Source organism: Orycteropus afer, unplaced genomic scaffold, assembly GCF_000298275.1.
Source record: "Orycteropus afer afer isolate SDZICR_OR568_19922 unplaced genomic scaffold, OryAfe1.0 scaffold00128, whole genome shotgun sequence".
Lineage (NCBI taxonomy): Eukaryota > Metazoa > Chordata > Mammalia > Tubulidentata > Orycteropodidae > Orycteropus > Orycteropus afer.
The window spans coordinates 1,785,525-1,802,843 of record NW_006921715.1 but is presented as its reverse complement, the minus strand read 5'-3'; the positions used below and the strand labels follow the sequence as shown (position 1 = coordinate 1,802,843).

Genomic DNA, 17,319 nt, shown 5'->3' with positions numbered 1-17,319 from the left:
CGTGCTAGACCTACTGCACAAACCCCTCAGGCCATCCCTGGCCCTCCTTGGGTACCAGACGAAGATGGAGGGAGAACAGGCCAGGACATCCCAGAACGGAATGGCCTCCCACTTCTGAGCCCAGGGAGCTCCACCACCTCCTGTCACCCACTGCCTGTCGCCAGCATGCAGACTGAAAACTGATGTTCAGGTTGGGGGGAGGGCAAAAATGGAAAACCCATGAGTGACAGCCACTGGCTAATTCTGGCCTGTGCCCAGGCTAGCTTCACTGGGTCATGCAGAGGGTGATAACAGGCCAACAGGTGTGACCTGTGACCAGAGCCATCCTTTCAATGGCTACGGTATGGAAACTCTAAGGTGGGGTCTCAGGGAAAGAGCCAGGAGAGAGGGCCAAGGGGGACTATGGAGAGCCTACGCCAGGTGCTGAGCTCGGAAGCTTCCACGTCTCAGGCATCTACCCTGAGCGACACTGCACTCCCTGAGTGCAGTACACAGCCCCTCTCAGGCACCCTCAGCATCACAGTGCAGGCTGGGTGCAGAAGGACAAACACAGGCCTGGCAGGTCCTTGCCGCCTAAGGTCCTTGCACCCGCAGACCCCTCCCCAGGTTGAGGAGCTGTCACTCTGTGACATCGGCAGCCTGGAGATGGCGTAGGCCTCAGTCTCAGTGTGCGCTTCTGATGCCAGGCACCCCAGACCCCATGGTTCTTCCCAGCTGTAATGGTGGAGCCAAGGTTACGGGGACCCACGCGGCTGCAATAGCAGAAAACGGCGGTGCCGGCAGAGAAGAGGCTGCCCGGGAGAGGGGCGTGGCGCAGGGTCCCAGCACGCCGACCCACGCCAGGCATGCAGGCTTAGACTTCCCGAGCATTCACAGATGACGAAACAGACTCAAGGTCAAGTTCTGGGTGCAGAGGGCAGGTCAGGGGCTTGGACGCAGGCTGTGTTCTTTTGCACTCGGCGCCCGGCCTCCCCAGCACAGGTCTTTGAGCCCCATCCACGTCCGACTCCCCTTCTTCCTCAGCCCTCCCAGAACCCCCATCCCAGACCCTGGACCCCGGTGACCTGTCTCCTGGGGTCGCTTACAAGTGGGCTATGGTCTCCGCCGGGAGGAACAGGTCCTTCCTAGGACACTAGACGGTACAGTGCATCCCCTCAGAACTATCCCAGGGACGATGCTTGCCACTGACCAGAACTCCAGTCCATAAACCCTACCTCTGAGCAGGCCTGAGACCTCCACCGTCCACAGCAGATGCTCAGGGGAAGGTCCAGGTCCACGGTCAAGGGCAGGACCTCTACCTGCTGGCTCTCCAGCCATGCCTCCATCAGCCTGCCCCCACAGCCACTCCGACCGTGCTCCTGCTAAGGGCTGAGCCCCTCTTCCTTCCCGGAGGCTCTGTCCTTCACGCCTGGGGGCAGGAGAGAGGCAGGTTGCTAGGTTTCTGAATGAATGAATGAATGAATGAATGCTTTCCTGGAGACAAAGCTTCAGAAACGCCCTTCCTCCACCATCCTACTTCTGTCATCCTTTTAGGTCCAGCTCAGAATGACCATGCAGGGCGCACACCCTGACCTGACGCCTGGCTGCCTCCAGCCGTCCTCACCCTGGGGACCCCAGAGGTGGGAGGGATGACCAGCAGGTCCATGCCTCTTGACACACCCAGCAGCCTCAAGGGCCAAGAAGAAAAGACCATCAAAGCCAATGCAGGGACCTCACTTCAGACTCCATCAAGACTGGGCAGCCAAAGCCTGAAGCAGAGTGCCAGCTGGGCAGCCACTGGCCAGGACCAGGGAGGTCCCGGGGACCACGGCGGGACCTGCAAGGGCTGGAGCCTCCCCTAGCAGCCAGGACTCGAGAGCCCAAGGCCCTGTCTCGGCGAGGCCAGCACTGCCAATGGCATGAGCAGCGGTGTGGGCATTTCTGGAAGCCCAAGTGGAGAGTGCCTGGGATTCCTAGCTGTCCTCTTAAAATGTTAAGACTCAATTATCTTCAAGCAGCTTGCTTTATCCGTGCATTGACACATTTATTTTACAATAAATAACGGAACACTGTCTGTGTTTCCTTTACTGTGAATCTAAATAGAAATAAGAAGGGCTTATCCACAAAAATGCAACGGCTGCAGTCCTCAGAATTCAATTACGCCAAAATAATTAATGCTCCACCATATTAAATCACTTTAGACATTTGAGCCACTGAAGTTAGATTCTTTAATCTTTCCTTTTTATTAAATAAAACGAATATAAAGAAAAAATAAAGTTGGCACCAAAATAGGGAGGGAAAAGGGAAAACAGGACTAGAAAGACAAGGATGGGCCGTTAAAACGCAGTGTCCTTCCTCAGCTGACACAGCATGGCGACGGTTTGTGCCTTTGATTAAAATAACATTTTAAATGCTTTGAACAAACATCTCTTTTTAGACTTCTAAGGGATGATTTTACATATTTCTTCTAAAACGAAGAAATCCATTCTTCCTGTTGCTGAACAGAAGAGCCAAGAATACCTCTCATCACACATATGATCAAAATACGCTGGTGGGCTGGGGGGATCACAACCCAAAACCAACAGGGGGCCTGGGGCAGGGGAGGACGAAACAGCCCCGAGACGAAGCCGGCCCTTGACAGGATCACAGGTTGCTTGCTGCCTTCTGAAACAAACCCGCCGCGGCTGACCTGCAACCCCACCTCGGGCAGCTCCTTCACGTGAGCTGAGGATCTCGGAGTGTTCTGGCGGAAGCAGACCCTTCCTCCTGACACACAGACGGAGGGCCTGAGTGTCCCGGGCTGTGGGCCTCACACCCTGCAAGGTCTGCGTGAGCCGTTCCGGGCCAGCAGGGAAGCCCAGCATCCAATCCCCTGGTGATAACTACCCCTCGAGCGTCAGACAAGGGGGACAGAGGGGTGGGGCCCCCAGCACCTCTCTCACCTGCTAGTTCGGGTCCTAATTGAGCAGCATCATGGGGGTCTGCAGCGAGTTTACACCCTCCCGTCTCCACACACCTCCTCCCTGCCCTTCACGCCGTTCAAGGCGAGTGAGCGGTATCGTGTGCTTGGGCACCAACCAGAAGGCCGGACCCGCGGTCTGCTCTGGCTCCTCAAGGTCTCCCACCAGGGTCTCCTGGCCTGGTGCCTGCAGGAACTCTGCAGACCCCCACAACCCCCGAGAGCCAGCTCCTCTCCAGGTCCCATTTGACAGGGGAGCAGAGGGAGGCCCACGGTCACGTGGCCGCCTTGTGGCAGAGCTGAGCTTGCGGGGTTACCCTGAGCTGACGGCCACCTGGGACGGTGCATCTCAACTGTGGGAGTGAGGTATGCTGCCCACGCCTGGCTCACGCTTCTGGGAGCACCCAAAAGCCTGCATCCCCGCCCCCCGCCCCAGTGCCCTCATTAGGCTCCAGGACCAGTTTTCCTAGCCAGCCAGCCATCGACTGGATGTGGCAGAGCCAGAGGGAACGCCGGAGACAAGTCACACGAGCCAAGCATCCAGGGAGCCCTGCTCATTTTGTCCTCCCACCAGCCCTGCTCGTGGTATCACAAGTGACAGGTGGAGAAACTGAGGCTCGGACCCAGGAAGGAGCCTGTACCACGCCCACCAGCAGGACTCCAAGCCTTGTCTGCAGGAACTCTAGCATCCATCTTGCTCCAGGACAGGCAGCCATTCCCCTGGCCTCCTGGGCTCAACAGTGGGAGCTAGGAGCAAATCCTGCCCCCAGGGAGCAGTGAGTCCCAGGATGGGGGACCAGTACCGCAGGAGAGAGGATACAGTGCAAACTCACGGGGTGCACAGACCCAAGTGGAGGAGGCAAGCCCAGGCCAGGAGCAGAGGGGCCCCCAGCCCTGCTCTGCAGAGCATGTGACAGGGCATGTCCACCCTCCCCCGGGGGGCAGTGTTTCAGCACATTCCTGTACAACCACCTCCAGAGCCCCTCAGACCAGGCATCGTCCCAAGGGGCTCAGATCAGGGGGTTGACCCCTATTTTCTAGGGGAAACTGAGGCCAGAAAGAGGAGGGAGGAGGACACGAGTGCTCCCATCAACCAACGCCTGCCCTGTCCTGCCACACACAATGGCTCATCTAATCCACATGGACCCGAACGCCATTGTACAGATGGGGACACTGACTTATTTAAGTTGGGAAGCACAGGTTTGAACCCAAGACTGCCTGGCTCCAAAGCCAGGCCAAGACCACCAGCAAAGCAAGGGCCAAGCAGACTTTCTGAATGTCCATCTTCACTCCCGGCTGCCCACAGCTGAGGCCCAAAGCCAGAGCCCCCTGACCGAAAGCAAAGCCACCTCGGCCTGTCCCCCACCTTCCGGGGGACCCTCAGGAAGGATGAGCCCCCGCTGGCGGCCCAGAGTCCCTCCCGCACCAGCCCCTGAGCCCGAGGGCAACCCTCAGAACAGCAGGGCGGACCCCGGCAGGGTCCCGGCGACGGCGAGGGCAGCAGCCAGCTGTGTGTGACAGTGCGTACCTGCGATGTTCTCCTGCTTGGGGCAGATGCCTTTCGTGGGCGAGAGCAGGTGGTCGTCTTCGTCAGGAGTGACCTGGATCCCGATTTCCACCGGCTCGGACACTTTCCTGAGCTCGGAGCGGGCGGTGGGCGGCGGGCTGCCCTTATCCAAGCCCTTATCATAGCAGGCACTCAGGCCGCCACACTGTTTCCTCTTGTGCTCTATGAAAACCAGGATGTCCCCCAGGGGGAAGTTCATCTGACACTGTCCACAGGTGAGCAGGTCAGGGTCGGGGCCACCCACTATCAGCCCCAGGCCACTGGGTTCCTCTACCTCCAGACCCTCGTCTTCGTCGAGGATGGTGGCCTCCACGTGGTCAGCCTCTGCTGGAGACAGAAAGGAGAAGGGGGGGCAGAGAAGACAGAGACGGGCTTAGGCAACAGCAAGCACCTGGCCTTCCAACCCTTCCCCACCGAGCTCACCAAGTCTCCCCATCCTTCCTGGAGACAGAGCTTCACCGTGCCCATTGGGCAGATGGGCAAACTGAGCTCCTGCAGCGCTGGGTAGGCTCCCAGAGGCTCTCACAGGACTGCTGATCGGACAGCTTTCTAGCTGATTTTCTGCCAGTTCCCTCCCAACACAGCGCATACACACACTCACACACACACACACACACTGTAGTTTCAAAAAGAGGTGGGCCAGTGCAATGCGGCAGACCATGACAGACCCACAGCCCTGGGGGGCCTCAAGCATCAGTAGGTTTTAGGCCCGCCCCCTCTAGGCTACCCTGGTGGGAGCTGAGGCCAAGGCCCAGCGAGCAGAGGCCTGCCCCTGCTTGGACAGTCTCCACCCGCCCTCCACTTCCACCTCCCAGTCATGTGCTCCCCATTCATGCAAGCCCTGCTCACATTCCTCCACCTGAGACCTGGCTGCACCCCAAACAAGGAGACGGAAACCCTGACGGGCATCAGCGGCCCATCTGCATGCAGGGAGGGGGCCCCCACGCTCACAACGCGGCACGTGAGCGCAGGTCCAACAGAGCGGAGCAAAGACCATGCAGGGAGGACACTGGCCGGCCGGGCAGACACCAGTCTGGGCAGCAGCACGTCACTGTGCCAGTTTCCCAGCACTCATCCACTCCTCACTGTCTCCTTTTGTGGACGGGTTTTGTTTTCACTCCCAAAAGAAAAAAAAAAAAAAACTCTTCAGACTCCAGAACCTTTTCTTGGCAGTTCCCAGCCACCTTCCCACTTCCCAATGACCTACATGTTTTTCTATTTCTTTAGCAGCCCATATATTTCCTTTCCTTTCTGTCTTTTTTTTTTTTTTTTTTTTTTTTTTGGTAGCAAGCAGAGCACCCAAGTATTTTTGAAGCTAATAAATCCCTTCAAAAGCAGCCACCCCTTGAGGGACAATCAGAAGGCTTGGCGGCCCAGTGTCATAAATACGAGCAGAGGACAGGAGGTTTCATATTCCCCCTGGTTCCCAGGTCTGAGAAAGCGCGGGCTGGGGTTTTCAAGGGAAATGTCAGGCGTCCCAGCCAAGGGCCGGGTGGTGCTGCCTTCAGAGGAGCAAGGGCAGCCATGGGTATGAAACTCCAGCAGGCAGGTCGATTTTAAGGGAGATGGCATTTTACGAAAGATCAGGGAAACCACAGAAGATCTGGGAGGAAGACTGGACAAAAAAGGAAGACATTCCGTGTAAGTGAAGTTACGGACGGGCCGGGGCCAGGGAACAGATAATTTAAGGAAAAAATTCTGTGGCATCCTCCGTCTTCCACATAAATCACAGCTGTGTGTTTTCTGAACACCAATGTCTTCATGGCCCACACACACCCCTGTGAATGCAGAACATGTGACACACGACATGCAATGTGCACACGTGAACTGTGCACGAGGCACAGGTTTGCAGAATTTGCCTGTGGTTCCAGAAAGCAGACAGAGGCCTCGTTGAATGTCACGGAGCCACAAAGGCCTGCGACACGTGGCAGAATGAGATCCCCGACAAGGAGTCCCGGAACCTGTCATGTATGGATCCAGCAAGAAGAACCGACGACCAGGCAAGTAGGCCTCCCAAAGCCCATCCCAGAAGCCATTCACTGCGCTTGAAAAAGAAATCGGGGTTTCCTTAAAAAGGAGTTTGGAGACAATGCCACGTAATTAATTTACCAGTTTATTTTATGAGGAGATGCTTTGCCACGGTGAAGATGGACTCACACCCTCACAGAAAGCAGCATTTGGAGGGGAGACCAGATCTCTGTGCCGGGATTGTCGGGACGTAAAAGGTAATTATTCCGTGACTGTTCCCTTTAATGGTCTAACATAGAGCAATATTGTTTATATTGAAAAGCTTGCACCTTTAACTACCAATTACATAGATGTCGTTTCAGAGCCAAAGGAGAAGGCTGTGGAAACGGTCCTTTAGAAATATGAGGCCGTCTTGTGCGCATTTCTCAGAAGGGGACTCCAATAAGCAGGTGGAGGGTGTCAAAATATTGTTTTGTTTAAAAAAAAGAAAAGGCACCAAGGAAATGAACTAAGAAGCAAAAATGAGCCCCGTGGGGTGGAGAATTCAGATGAAACGGGACCATTCTATGGGGGTGAGGGTGGAGGGGTGGACCTGGCCCACTTCAGTGCTGTCCTGGCCAGCCGGCACCCTCAGCCAGGGCACGGCCATCCACCCCCGGCAGCCACAGCACAGGAGGGCACGCTTTCAGCAGGTGGGGCGCAAGTTGTCCTTTCAGGTGGTGTAGGGGGTCTTAGTCATGGTTTGGTTTACTTTGACCCTTGATTAACTTTCTCTGCCTCCTCCCTCCATTGCCCCTCCAGACAGGCACGGATAAGCCCCCTCTGCCCGCATGGTCTCAGCTATAAGGTCCCAGATTCATTTTCTAATTCAGAAGAGACACAGACGTTTCAAAATTAGCGCAGTTCCCACACGCCTGTTCACCAGCCTCCCTCCCTCTCCCTTCCCTTTGGCCAAGGACTCCATACCAGGACTTTTCCCCCTTTCTTTCTGGTTTTTTTTTTTTTTTTTTCTTTTTTTTGTAACATCTGGTATTCTTCCCTTCTGTTGGCAGCGTCTGTCTCTTCACTTTCTTCATGCAGCAAGCCCGTGTGAGCCACAGTAACAGAGTCTAAAAGTGTCCACAGCCGTTCACTGAGCTACGTCCTGACATCTGAGTCAGTGCCCCACGCCACCCGCCACCCTGGGCAGTGAGGCCCGGCTGGCGTCCCTGGCACGGCTCTGGGGTCATGCTGGGCTCCAGGGCCTGCCCTAAACACAGCCTCCCCTCCCAGACCCAGGACTCACTGCATTTCCGGGAGCTTGGGAGGAAAGGAAACCAAAACACCTCTTCCCCCTGCACTTTCAGTGCTGAAAGCAAAAGTCCTGGGGGGTGACAGGAGATGTGCATGAACCCCAAAGAATGGAGTCTCCTCGCCCTACCCCTCAGGCTGGGGCCCAGAGCTGGGGCCCACTGCATCCTCCACTTCCTAGGAAGTGGGGTCACCGGGCCCTCAACCTGTCAGAGACTTGTGCACCAATGTTCATGGCTGCACCATTCACAGTAGCCAAAAGGTACAAAGAACCCAAGTGTCCATCCACAGATGTTCGGGGTCAACAAAATGTGGCAAGAACACACCACGGAGTGTCACTCAGTCACAAAGAGCAAAGAGGTTCTGGTCCCTGCTGCGACACACATGCACCCTGGAAACGTGGTGCTGAGCGAAGCCAGTCAGATACCAAAGGACGAACCTCGCATGATCCCACTCAGAAGTCTTGGAACAGGCAGATGCACAGAGGCCCGCGTTTCCTTGTGGGCCCTGGGCAGCCGGGAGGGGGTGGGGAATGGTACTGAGCTTCTGGGAAGGGTGACTGACGAGCAGACTTGGAAGTGGACAGCAGTGGGGGATGGGGGACTGCACACCATGCAGGATGCCATTAATGTCGCAGAGGTGTGCATGTGAAAGTGAGCGAAACGGCCACCGTTCCGTTATCAACATCCCGCCACAGTTTAAAACAACAATAACAAAGCTGGCAAACTCCCCGAGCAGGGTGAGCGCGTGGGGCAGCTCCCAGGGTCTGAAAGCTCAGCTCGCTAGGAGCACCTCCAGAAACAACTGTGGTTTCGTTTCCGCTGGCAGGCGGATGCCAGGCTGGGCGTGGAGGGTGTGTGTGCGCGTGTGCGTGTGCGTGTGTGTGTGTGCCTGGGGCCGTCCCTACAACTGTATCCATAACGGAAGAAATAAAAGGACAAACAGCCACTCTGCCCAGCCTGGGGAAGGGCCGGTAGGGAATAAGCCTGGCCCCCCGAGAACCCAGTGGGCACCTGGGGCCTTGAGGCTCCTCACAGGCCCAGAGGATCAGGCCTCCCCTGCACCTGGCGGTGTGGTCCGAACCACCCCCGAGAGACAGCAGGAAAGCATCGCGAACAGGGCAGACAACAACAGCTACCAAACGCAGCCTTCCTCCTCCACGCCACTGGCTCCCACCACTGAGGCCTTACAAACAGAGGCCAAAGGTGAGGTTTCCCTCTGGGACTTGTTTTTCTTTGGTGTCCAGGCAATCCTACAAAGTACTGCTGCCCCCATGAAAGGTGAACCATTGAGGACAGCAATGGCTAAAACGTCTCAGTCCCACGAGGAGGAAAGAGCTCACGGAGCAGCCGTGTTCAGGGCTCAGATGGCCTAGGGCTTGGTGAGTTCCGAAACATTCAGCCCTGCGTGCACAGGCAAATACATGTTTACACACGCACACACGTGCGCGCACTCGCACACATACACACGGAGTTAAATTTCCTTTTATAACAAAACCACATTTTATTTATAAGGCTGGGCCTCCTCCCAGCTGGTAAACGCATTTAGAAGCAATGAATCTGGGGCTCACGGGTACCAGCGCACAGCACGCTCAGTGGTGGGGAAGGCCTTCGTCCAGAGGCCAGCTCCTCCGAGCCTCGGCTCGGCTGTGCAGCAATTTCGGGCAGGAGACAGAAATACCAAGAAATCGCTCTTGCTAGCCCAGCCAGGCCAAGAGGCCCTGCCAGCTTCCACAGCTCTGCCCAGCCTCACCTGGCCAGGGACCCGCCCCCCTGCCTGAACCATCTCTACCAGCTGTCTGCACACCTGCCCTTTGAGAGATTCCAGCCAGTGGGGCTGCAGCCTGCTGGCCACAGAGGCCCCAGCTCCGTCCCTGGCCCCTGCCTTGTGCACAGGTCCCTGCCTTCAAAGGCTAAGCCACAATCAGAGAGAAACATACGCCGAAATTAGTGTTTCAGTGACAGGGGTGGGAAAGAGGAGGGCGTGGGGGGGAGGGCTATGAGGCTCTTAAAACGGTGCAACACCCACGTCACAGCCACCATCCTGATGTGTCCTCGTGTTTACAAGAGCTGTTCGCAACACTAGCATCCATCCGCCGGAGCTCCCATCCAACCAGACTTCGCACCTGCTTCCTGCGAAGACAGGGCCCCTGCCAGCCGCCCAGCTCACCCGCACTCAGGGAAGGAGGTCTTTGCATCACCCTCCCCGGGAACGTTCGGGGCAGGCTGAACGAAACGCCACACACCACGCTCGACCGACGGGGCACAGCCCTTCCTGAGCTGCCATCAATTTTTAATTTATGGGATCCAAGAAAAAATAACCACCGCAGGGCGGGTGAAGGGGGGTCGTGTGGGGGAAACAATCTATGACCAGATGATGCTTCAAGGGGAGAGAAGAGCTGGCACGAAGTTCCCTCCACGGGGTGATGAAGGGCCTGGAGGACAAGGGGCCAAAGAGGCACCCAGACAGGGTCAGAGGATGTGCGCCCCACACCCCCACGGGGGCCAGGACACTGCCAAGGCCACCAGGTCCAGAGTCCGAGGCACAGCCAGTCCACTCGCCACACCCCACAGCCATCAAGGTCGGCTGCTGCTGTTGGCCGGCTGGGTCCCACAGCACAGGGACTGGCACACCAAGGACCTGACCCTCTCTGCCCACCAGCCTCTTCCAGGGCTCACAGTCCCTTCCCTGCTGCCCACAGATCTGCTGGAGGGACAGGGGGACACAAGGCCACTGCCTACAGAGGTTCTGTCTGCTCCAGCCAATAGCAGCACACCTTCAAAACAAAAGTCTCAGGAGGCCAGGCACCTGGGCAGAAGACAACACTGGTATGGGCTTCCCTTCCCATGAAGATAGGCAGAAGTGGGGCCAGCGGGGAGGGAGGAAGGGGTCTGGGCCCAGCCTGCACTCCAAGAAGGCCCTGGGGGGGCAGGAAAAAGCTCACAGAATTTGGGTTGATGGTCAGCAGACAGAGAAGCATGATAGGGCATGGACCCCCTGTACACACAGATTGTCCTATAAAAATCCAGCCAGGCCTTAGGACACTTAAGCTAATTTAAAAAAACTGCTCCCAGGAACACATATCCTAACTCACTACAGACTCAGTCCACCTCCTCCCCTCTCCACGCAGGCCCCCCAACCCTCACCCAACTTAAACCACAAAAAAACATGTCTCACAAAGCCGAGGGCCCCACAAAACGGGGACATCAATAAGGCAAACAGCTCAGGTGTACCCCCAGACCCTGCCCAACACGCCAAGCCCACTAACAAAGGGCTACACCTCCAAAGGACGCAGAGACCGATGCTTTGAAAAATAAAATACTTTTCTTTTTTTTTTTAACCACTACAGAAATCCTTCTAAATACGTTCAAGCAAGTTCTACAGAAATGCAAACACCTTAAATCTTCAGCGTCACAGCAGGGCTGATACCACTGTGACATAAAAGCGTTCTTGGTGGCCAAATGCAGAGATTTGTTTTATTTAATGCTACGCCTTTCCAAGGATACGCGCAGACAGAAGGGGAGATGTCCCCACAGGACGCTGGGCTGCAAGCTTTTCGCTGGAGACCAGGTCCCCTGCAGCTGACAGCAGAGAGCCAGGGCGGGAACTGCTTTCAAGGTCTCGTCCAAGGTAGGGGTTTACACATGACCCCGCGCTTGGTTTTGTTTTTTTTTTTAATTCCCAGCAGTGCATCCATGTCTAAGACACATGTAAATCACAGTGACACTGACATTCAACTTGCTGCAGTCAGTTTGGCTGTTGTCTTAGCAGAGAACTCATTAGTACATTTCATAAATGGATTGGTGTTTCGGCGGTTCCGGGGAAGAGGGTCTTTAAAAAGTTAGGTAAAACAGAGGATTTTTTTTTCTTTGAAGTTACTTGATTTTGTGTGGTCTGGGATTTCATGACAGTAAAATCGTTCAGGCTGCCCGACTCTGCACCCAAGCAAATTATCAGCTGCCTCAGAAAAAGCCAAAAAAGAATGACTTTCTTGAATTTAAACAACTACACAAAAGACTTGCGTCTGTCAAAACGCCGGCCGGATGGCCCTGTGAATGTCGTGCCATTAATCAAGCCTCGATGTGGCGTCACTTTGCCGGTGAAACGCTGCTGCTCTGCACGGCCCCCTCACTGGCTTGGGCTGGGGCGCGTGTCCCCTGCCTGCGGGCGTCTCCAAATAGCCAGCGCTCGGCACTTTTCCTCGTCTTGGGAAAACGGGCTGCTCGAGGGACACACTTCACAAGCAGCTTTCCACGGGGAAGGGCAAGACATGGGGCCCAAAACGTGAGCAGACCTCCCTGGCAGCTAGCGGAAGGAAGCCACAGGGCAGCGGGGGAGACGGAGCACGGAAGACCGAGGCCTGACACTCAGGGACGTGGACATCCAGTCCTGGCATTCTGGGTCCCCTCTCCATCAGCAACACACAAATGTGGCTACAGCCAGCCCCTCATCCAGAAAGGAAAACAGCCGCAGCAGCCACTCCCCCATGTTGGGCAGCACGGCCTTCCCAAAAGCATTTCTCTCCCCTTCTGCCCAGGTGTGGCACCTCTGTAAACCTAGAGGCCAGAGACAAAGACAGTCTCCTCTGCAGCTGGGGCTTCTCTAGACAGCCAGACAGGCCTCCCTAAGCCATGGGAGACGAAGGCCGTCCCCGAAGGACCCAATCTGCCCCCATCGCTCCCCTCCCATGGGTTTTTTTTCAGGCACAGTCATATCTGGGCTCTGTGTCGAATTACAGTTTGTGGATCATCTCCAAGCCCCAGTGCCAAGGACTGAGGGCTTCTGCTCCCCAGGCCAGAGGTCAGTGCCCAAGCCCAGGCTACAGGGTGAAAGTGTGTCTCTCCACCCGCGAGTTGTCAGATGAGCTCACTGCCGCGAGACGCTAGAGGCTGGCAGAGGCTCGATTCGAGCGTTCACTGAAGGAGAGAGACCATCAGATAAATCCCTGGCCCTCGTGTTTAAGAGTGAGGACTCTCTCTGCAGCTGATGACAGTGGCAGGCTTTTGTCTGACCTAATTTATTTCTCTCTCAGGTTAGAAGAAAGCACTCTTTCCTGTCACAGGATAATGTCCTCTGCCCATACGCTGAACTGAAGCAGCAGACACAGGCTACCGTGCTGTTTCCAGATGTCTTCAACTTGGAGAAGAAGACGCTAGGGACCAAGACACCCCATGATCAAAAGCACCCATCTTCTCCTGCACGGAATGACACGTTTAGGGGAAAGATCGTGCACTGAAAGCTACCCATTAGAGGGCCCTGTTTGGGTGGAGGGCATTGTCGATGGGGGCTCTCCCAAGCATGTATTCCTTGCAAAGAAAGTTCTCCATGTTATCTGAGTTCCACTTTATATCTTTGGGGAACGGTGTCATTTCCCTTTGTATGGTGGCAACAGTACCTAACAAATGGAACTGAGAATCCCAGGTTACAAAACCAGAGCTAACAGGACTGCCATTCATCAAGCTGTTTGGGGTAGACACTCCGGAAGCAGCGATTCTTGGCTGTTCTCCGGTCTGGGATGGGCAACCCAGAGGCGCAGCCCTGCCCGAAATAACAGCACACTTTGCACAGACCCGGCGGGCCGCAGCAGCCTTCACAGCCAAGGGCATTTTCAGAAATTCACGACTGCAGGCTCACCCCGGGAAACACACCCAGGCAAAAAGTAACCATTTTGATTGTTACAAAAATATACCAGCAAAATAGAAAAAGGCCCCCATCTGCCCAGTGTGGGCTTGTCCATCAGCGGCGACTGCTTCGAAATAGATTTTCCAAACTTCTATCCTCGTCTTGTCCAGCCTGGCTCTCTGCAGGAAAATCAATATCACAACTTCACACTTAAGACATTTTGCAGCAAGTGAACTGCCTCCCATGGCAGCCCATTGTGGACGGAGCGGCAAGCATGACACGGGCACGGAGCTCCCCCTAGCGGCCAAGTCGGCTCCAGGCGCCCTGCAAGCTGCCCAGCCTTGCCACCCACCCAAAGCCAGTTCCACCTAAAGTTTATTTTGGAAAGTACTTGATCAGAACCAGCAACTGAGAAGGCAAAGCCATGGAGCTCAGGGACCAAGGGGGAGTGGGAGGGAGAAGGCTGATGCAGGCTGCGTGTGGGGATAGAAACCCGTGTGCTCTCTGGAGTCCAAAACTGGTATCTGTAATCGATCTGCCTGACACGCCTGTATCACCTGAGACAGAATTCTAGTCTCTTCAAACATACGCAAAGCAGACAGCCCCTCCTTGGGCCAGGCCTGCATCCTGACCTCTCTGTTCCTAAGGCCGGCTTCATAAAAGCCACTAGAGCCAGCCAGCCAGAACCCCAAGATATGGAGAGTCTCCCATGAAGAAATGTTGTAAAAGGCTGACAAAAATCTCCAAGGTCAAAACGCAGGGCAGAGAGCATCTCCCATCCGGAGAAAGAACTATGTGTAATATTCAGAGAGAATATATATATATATATATATATATATATACACACACACATCCTTTAAAAATGTGAAAGCCCAAAACCCACTGCCACCAAGTCCATCCCGATTCCCAGCAACCCTACAGGACAGGGTCGAACCACCCAAAGCTGTTTCATCGTTCTCCCTTGGAGCAGCTGGTGGGTTTGAACCACCGACTCTGTGGTTGGCAGCCTAATGCTTTAACCACTGCACCACCAGAGCTCCTAGTTAAAAATATTAGGGGTTGTGAAAATATGCTGACGGCTATTTTCTCTCAGGTGTGAATTACCAATGAATAAAATCAGCCTGGCATAACACCTTTGATGAACACATTTCTGTCCTCCCGTGGAATGGAGCAGCTGACTTGTATCACACTTCTAATGACGGGGTTCCCTTCTGTGCAGAAGGGGACAGGCTATACCCCCCCTTGCCACCAACCACCAAAAAAAAAAAAAAAGGGAGAGAGGGCCCCAGTCCTACGAAACGGATCAGAGGCCTTATTTTGAAAGCTATGTGGACGACTGGAGATACACTATATATTTATAGTACACACACTCTCACACACACACACACACCCCCCTTAGAGAGTTCAGATAATTGTGAGCACTGCCATCTTCAAAACATACAGCTACAGCAAAACCTCATTGAATAGGCAACCACGGAATTAACACAGTTAGCCGAAGTTATGCCTCAAATCTCAAGTCTCAGGCTGTTTTGCAAAATCTTGAATCCATATGGAAAGTGACCAGTCTTCCGAGGAGACCTGTTGGTGGCTTGCCGAACAATCACCTTAACTGGGGCCGTGCCGTTTCTCCCCAACACCTTCTTTTTCTCTGAAAGCAAACTGCGCTCCTGCCTCCAGTGGAGTCCATTTTGCTTTCCCGGGCCCTGTCTGCACCAGCAGGCCCTTCCCTCTGCCTGGCCACTTTCATCTCCTTCCCTTCCCTCTCGTCCCTATTGTCACCGTGTTGTTTTGTGTTTGTTTTTATTCATCGCTGTGTCTGTCGTCCAGTTTTAAAAGCCATACCCATCTGGGTCAAACATTTGAAACAAGCCAGAAGTCCAGGTCAGCACCCCCAGCTGCCTCCCAAACTCTTTCTTTCCTAGCTCAGCCCTCTCGCGCTGGCCCCGTCCGTAAATTCAGTCAGCACGTCAGGGCCCAGGACAAAGATTAGCGATGCTGTCTGTGATGGTCTCTCCTCAGCAGTCAGTTATCCGAAGTTGCATCATCCCTGTGGAGGCTGAAGCTGCCGCTCCCCAGGCCGGAGGGCTGCCACCCAACGGATAAAGATGCACTGTTTTTGGTGATTTCTTTCACATTTACAACCTAAACTAGGAACCCAGGGGGACAGGAGACTGCCACAGCACCCACCTTGCTAACCAGCCTTCCAGAGCAACCTACACCCATCAGTGGCCTTGAAGCACTGCCACAGCCAAGCTGCCGAGAAATGCATTGACCCGGGCCTCTCGCCTGCCTGGGCTACCACTCCTGGGCAAATGCAAGACAGAGAGGAAAAACAGCTGCTTTGTGGTAGTAAGTAGCCTTCTCTGACAACTGGCTGAACTACTCTCCCTGCTCAAAGACCCTGCCCATGCCGTGGCTCGGGTGGCCCTGGAAGGCAGGCAGCCAGGTTCCCTTGGCCCCGCCATCACTCCTGTGTCCGCCGGCTGTGCAGGCACTGCGTGGAGCCGGGCTAGGAGAGACTCAGAAGGACTGCAGGATGGAGGTGCTGTCCGTGCACCCCTCACCCCCACGGCCAGCAGCAGCCAGTCTCTGTGGCCAGGGCTTTCTCCTGCTGTTCTAGGAATGCCAGGCAAGGCAAGGAGAGCTCAAAGGCAGGCCAAGCCTACCTGCCTCTTCCCCTGACACACAACAGCAGTCTCTCCTGGCTCCTGTCAGGCAGCCCGCCTGGCAATGTACCCCCAGCGACTCCCCCTTATACAACCCCCCCACCTCCCCCTCCTCAAAAACAGCCCTTGCAATTATACAGAGGCTACTAAAGGAAATTGCCTCCTGGAGAAATTAGGCGTCTGTAAGCATACATGTTTTAACAACCACCCCACCATTAAAAAAAAAACAGGGGAGGGGGTGCTGGCTGAGCGCTGGCCACCAATCTGGAAAAGAACGAAATGTCAACTGGAGAAAAAGACCTTGATCAAATCAGGCTCCAGTCTGGTTACAAAATATTTTGTTTCAAATGCAACCATCCAGTCTTCTTTGAAGCTATGATGGCAGAAAATGATAATAATAATAATAAAAGAGAACTCCCCTTCCTTCCCTCCAGAAAAGTATCCGCCCTCCCAAGCCGAAGCCCCCTTTAAGAACTAGCCCCCCATCCCCAAAAAATAAACAAATCCACAAATTCTTACTAACGTATCTGCTGTAACAAAGAAGAGCTCCCACCACCACAGCCAAGGCTCCGAGCAGATGGCTCCTGTGCCGGTTTGCAGGGGAGGGGAGAACCCCTTTATATATTTATTTATTTATTTAAATTTTTTAAAATATAACATAAATATTCGGCTCGCGGCCGCCTTGCAGCCAGTCCTCGGCGGCGGCTGGGCGCGCAGCCCTCCGCAGCTCCGCGCGGGCAGCCGGGCCCCAGCCCTGCGAGGCGCGCGGAGGACCTGCAGCCACACGGGCTGCCCGCGGTCTCGGTGGCGCCCAGAGGATGTTTTATTTCTACTGCACTCCTCTGTCTGCGTGTGTCTGTATCTCCATAGACATCCCTGCAAAGGGACGGCGACCCGGGCAGGCTCCGCCAGAGCAGGACGGCGGGCAGAGCTCGCGCGCGGCTGTGCGGCCGGCGGGCGGGCCGAGGCGGCGGGGAGAGCGCGGCGCCGGGCTTCTCCGAGCGGCTGTGCGGGGCCCGGGCGGGCTCCCTGCACACAGGGCACCTGGCCCGATCCCGCTCGCTGTTTTCCGGGTCCAGAGGCACCCACCCCGGGCTCTGGAAGCGGCTGCCTGACTTCGCCCGCCCCGCCACTTGCGGCCAATGCACGCGGTTCCCGCCGGTGGATTTCCACGGCGCCCTGCGTGTTTATTTGGATGCGGAGAGGAAGGGTACGCGACGGGAGCGCCGGCTACCAGATGGATGGGTAGGGCGCCCGCTCGCTCCCTG

General features: G+C 55.4%; 1 protein-coding gene across 1 annotated transcript in view; it reads right to left on the bottom strand.

The window, feature by feature from the left end:
• The window catches only part of BCL11B (BAF chromatin remodeling complex subunit BCL11B), a 100,634-nt gene that overhangs the window by 82,369 nt on the left and 946 nt on the right, over positions 1 to 17,319 (bottom strand). Inside the window, exon 2 of the mRNA XM_007944610.1 lies at positions 4,467 to 4,832. Coding sequence (XP_007942801.1) covers positions 4,467 to 4,832 — 366 coding nt within the window. The remainder of the gene's footprint in view (positions 1 to 4,466; positions 4,833 to 17,319) is intronic.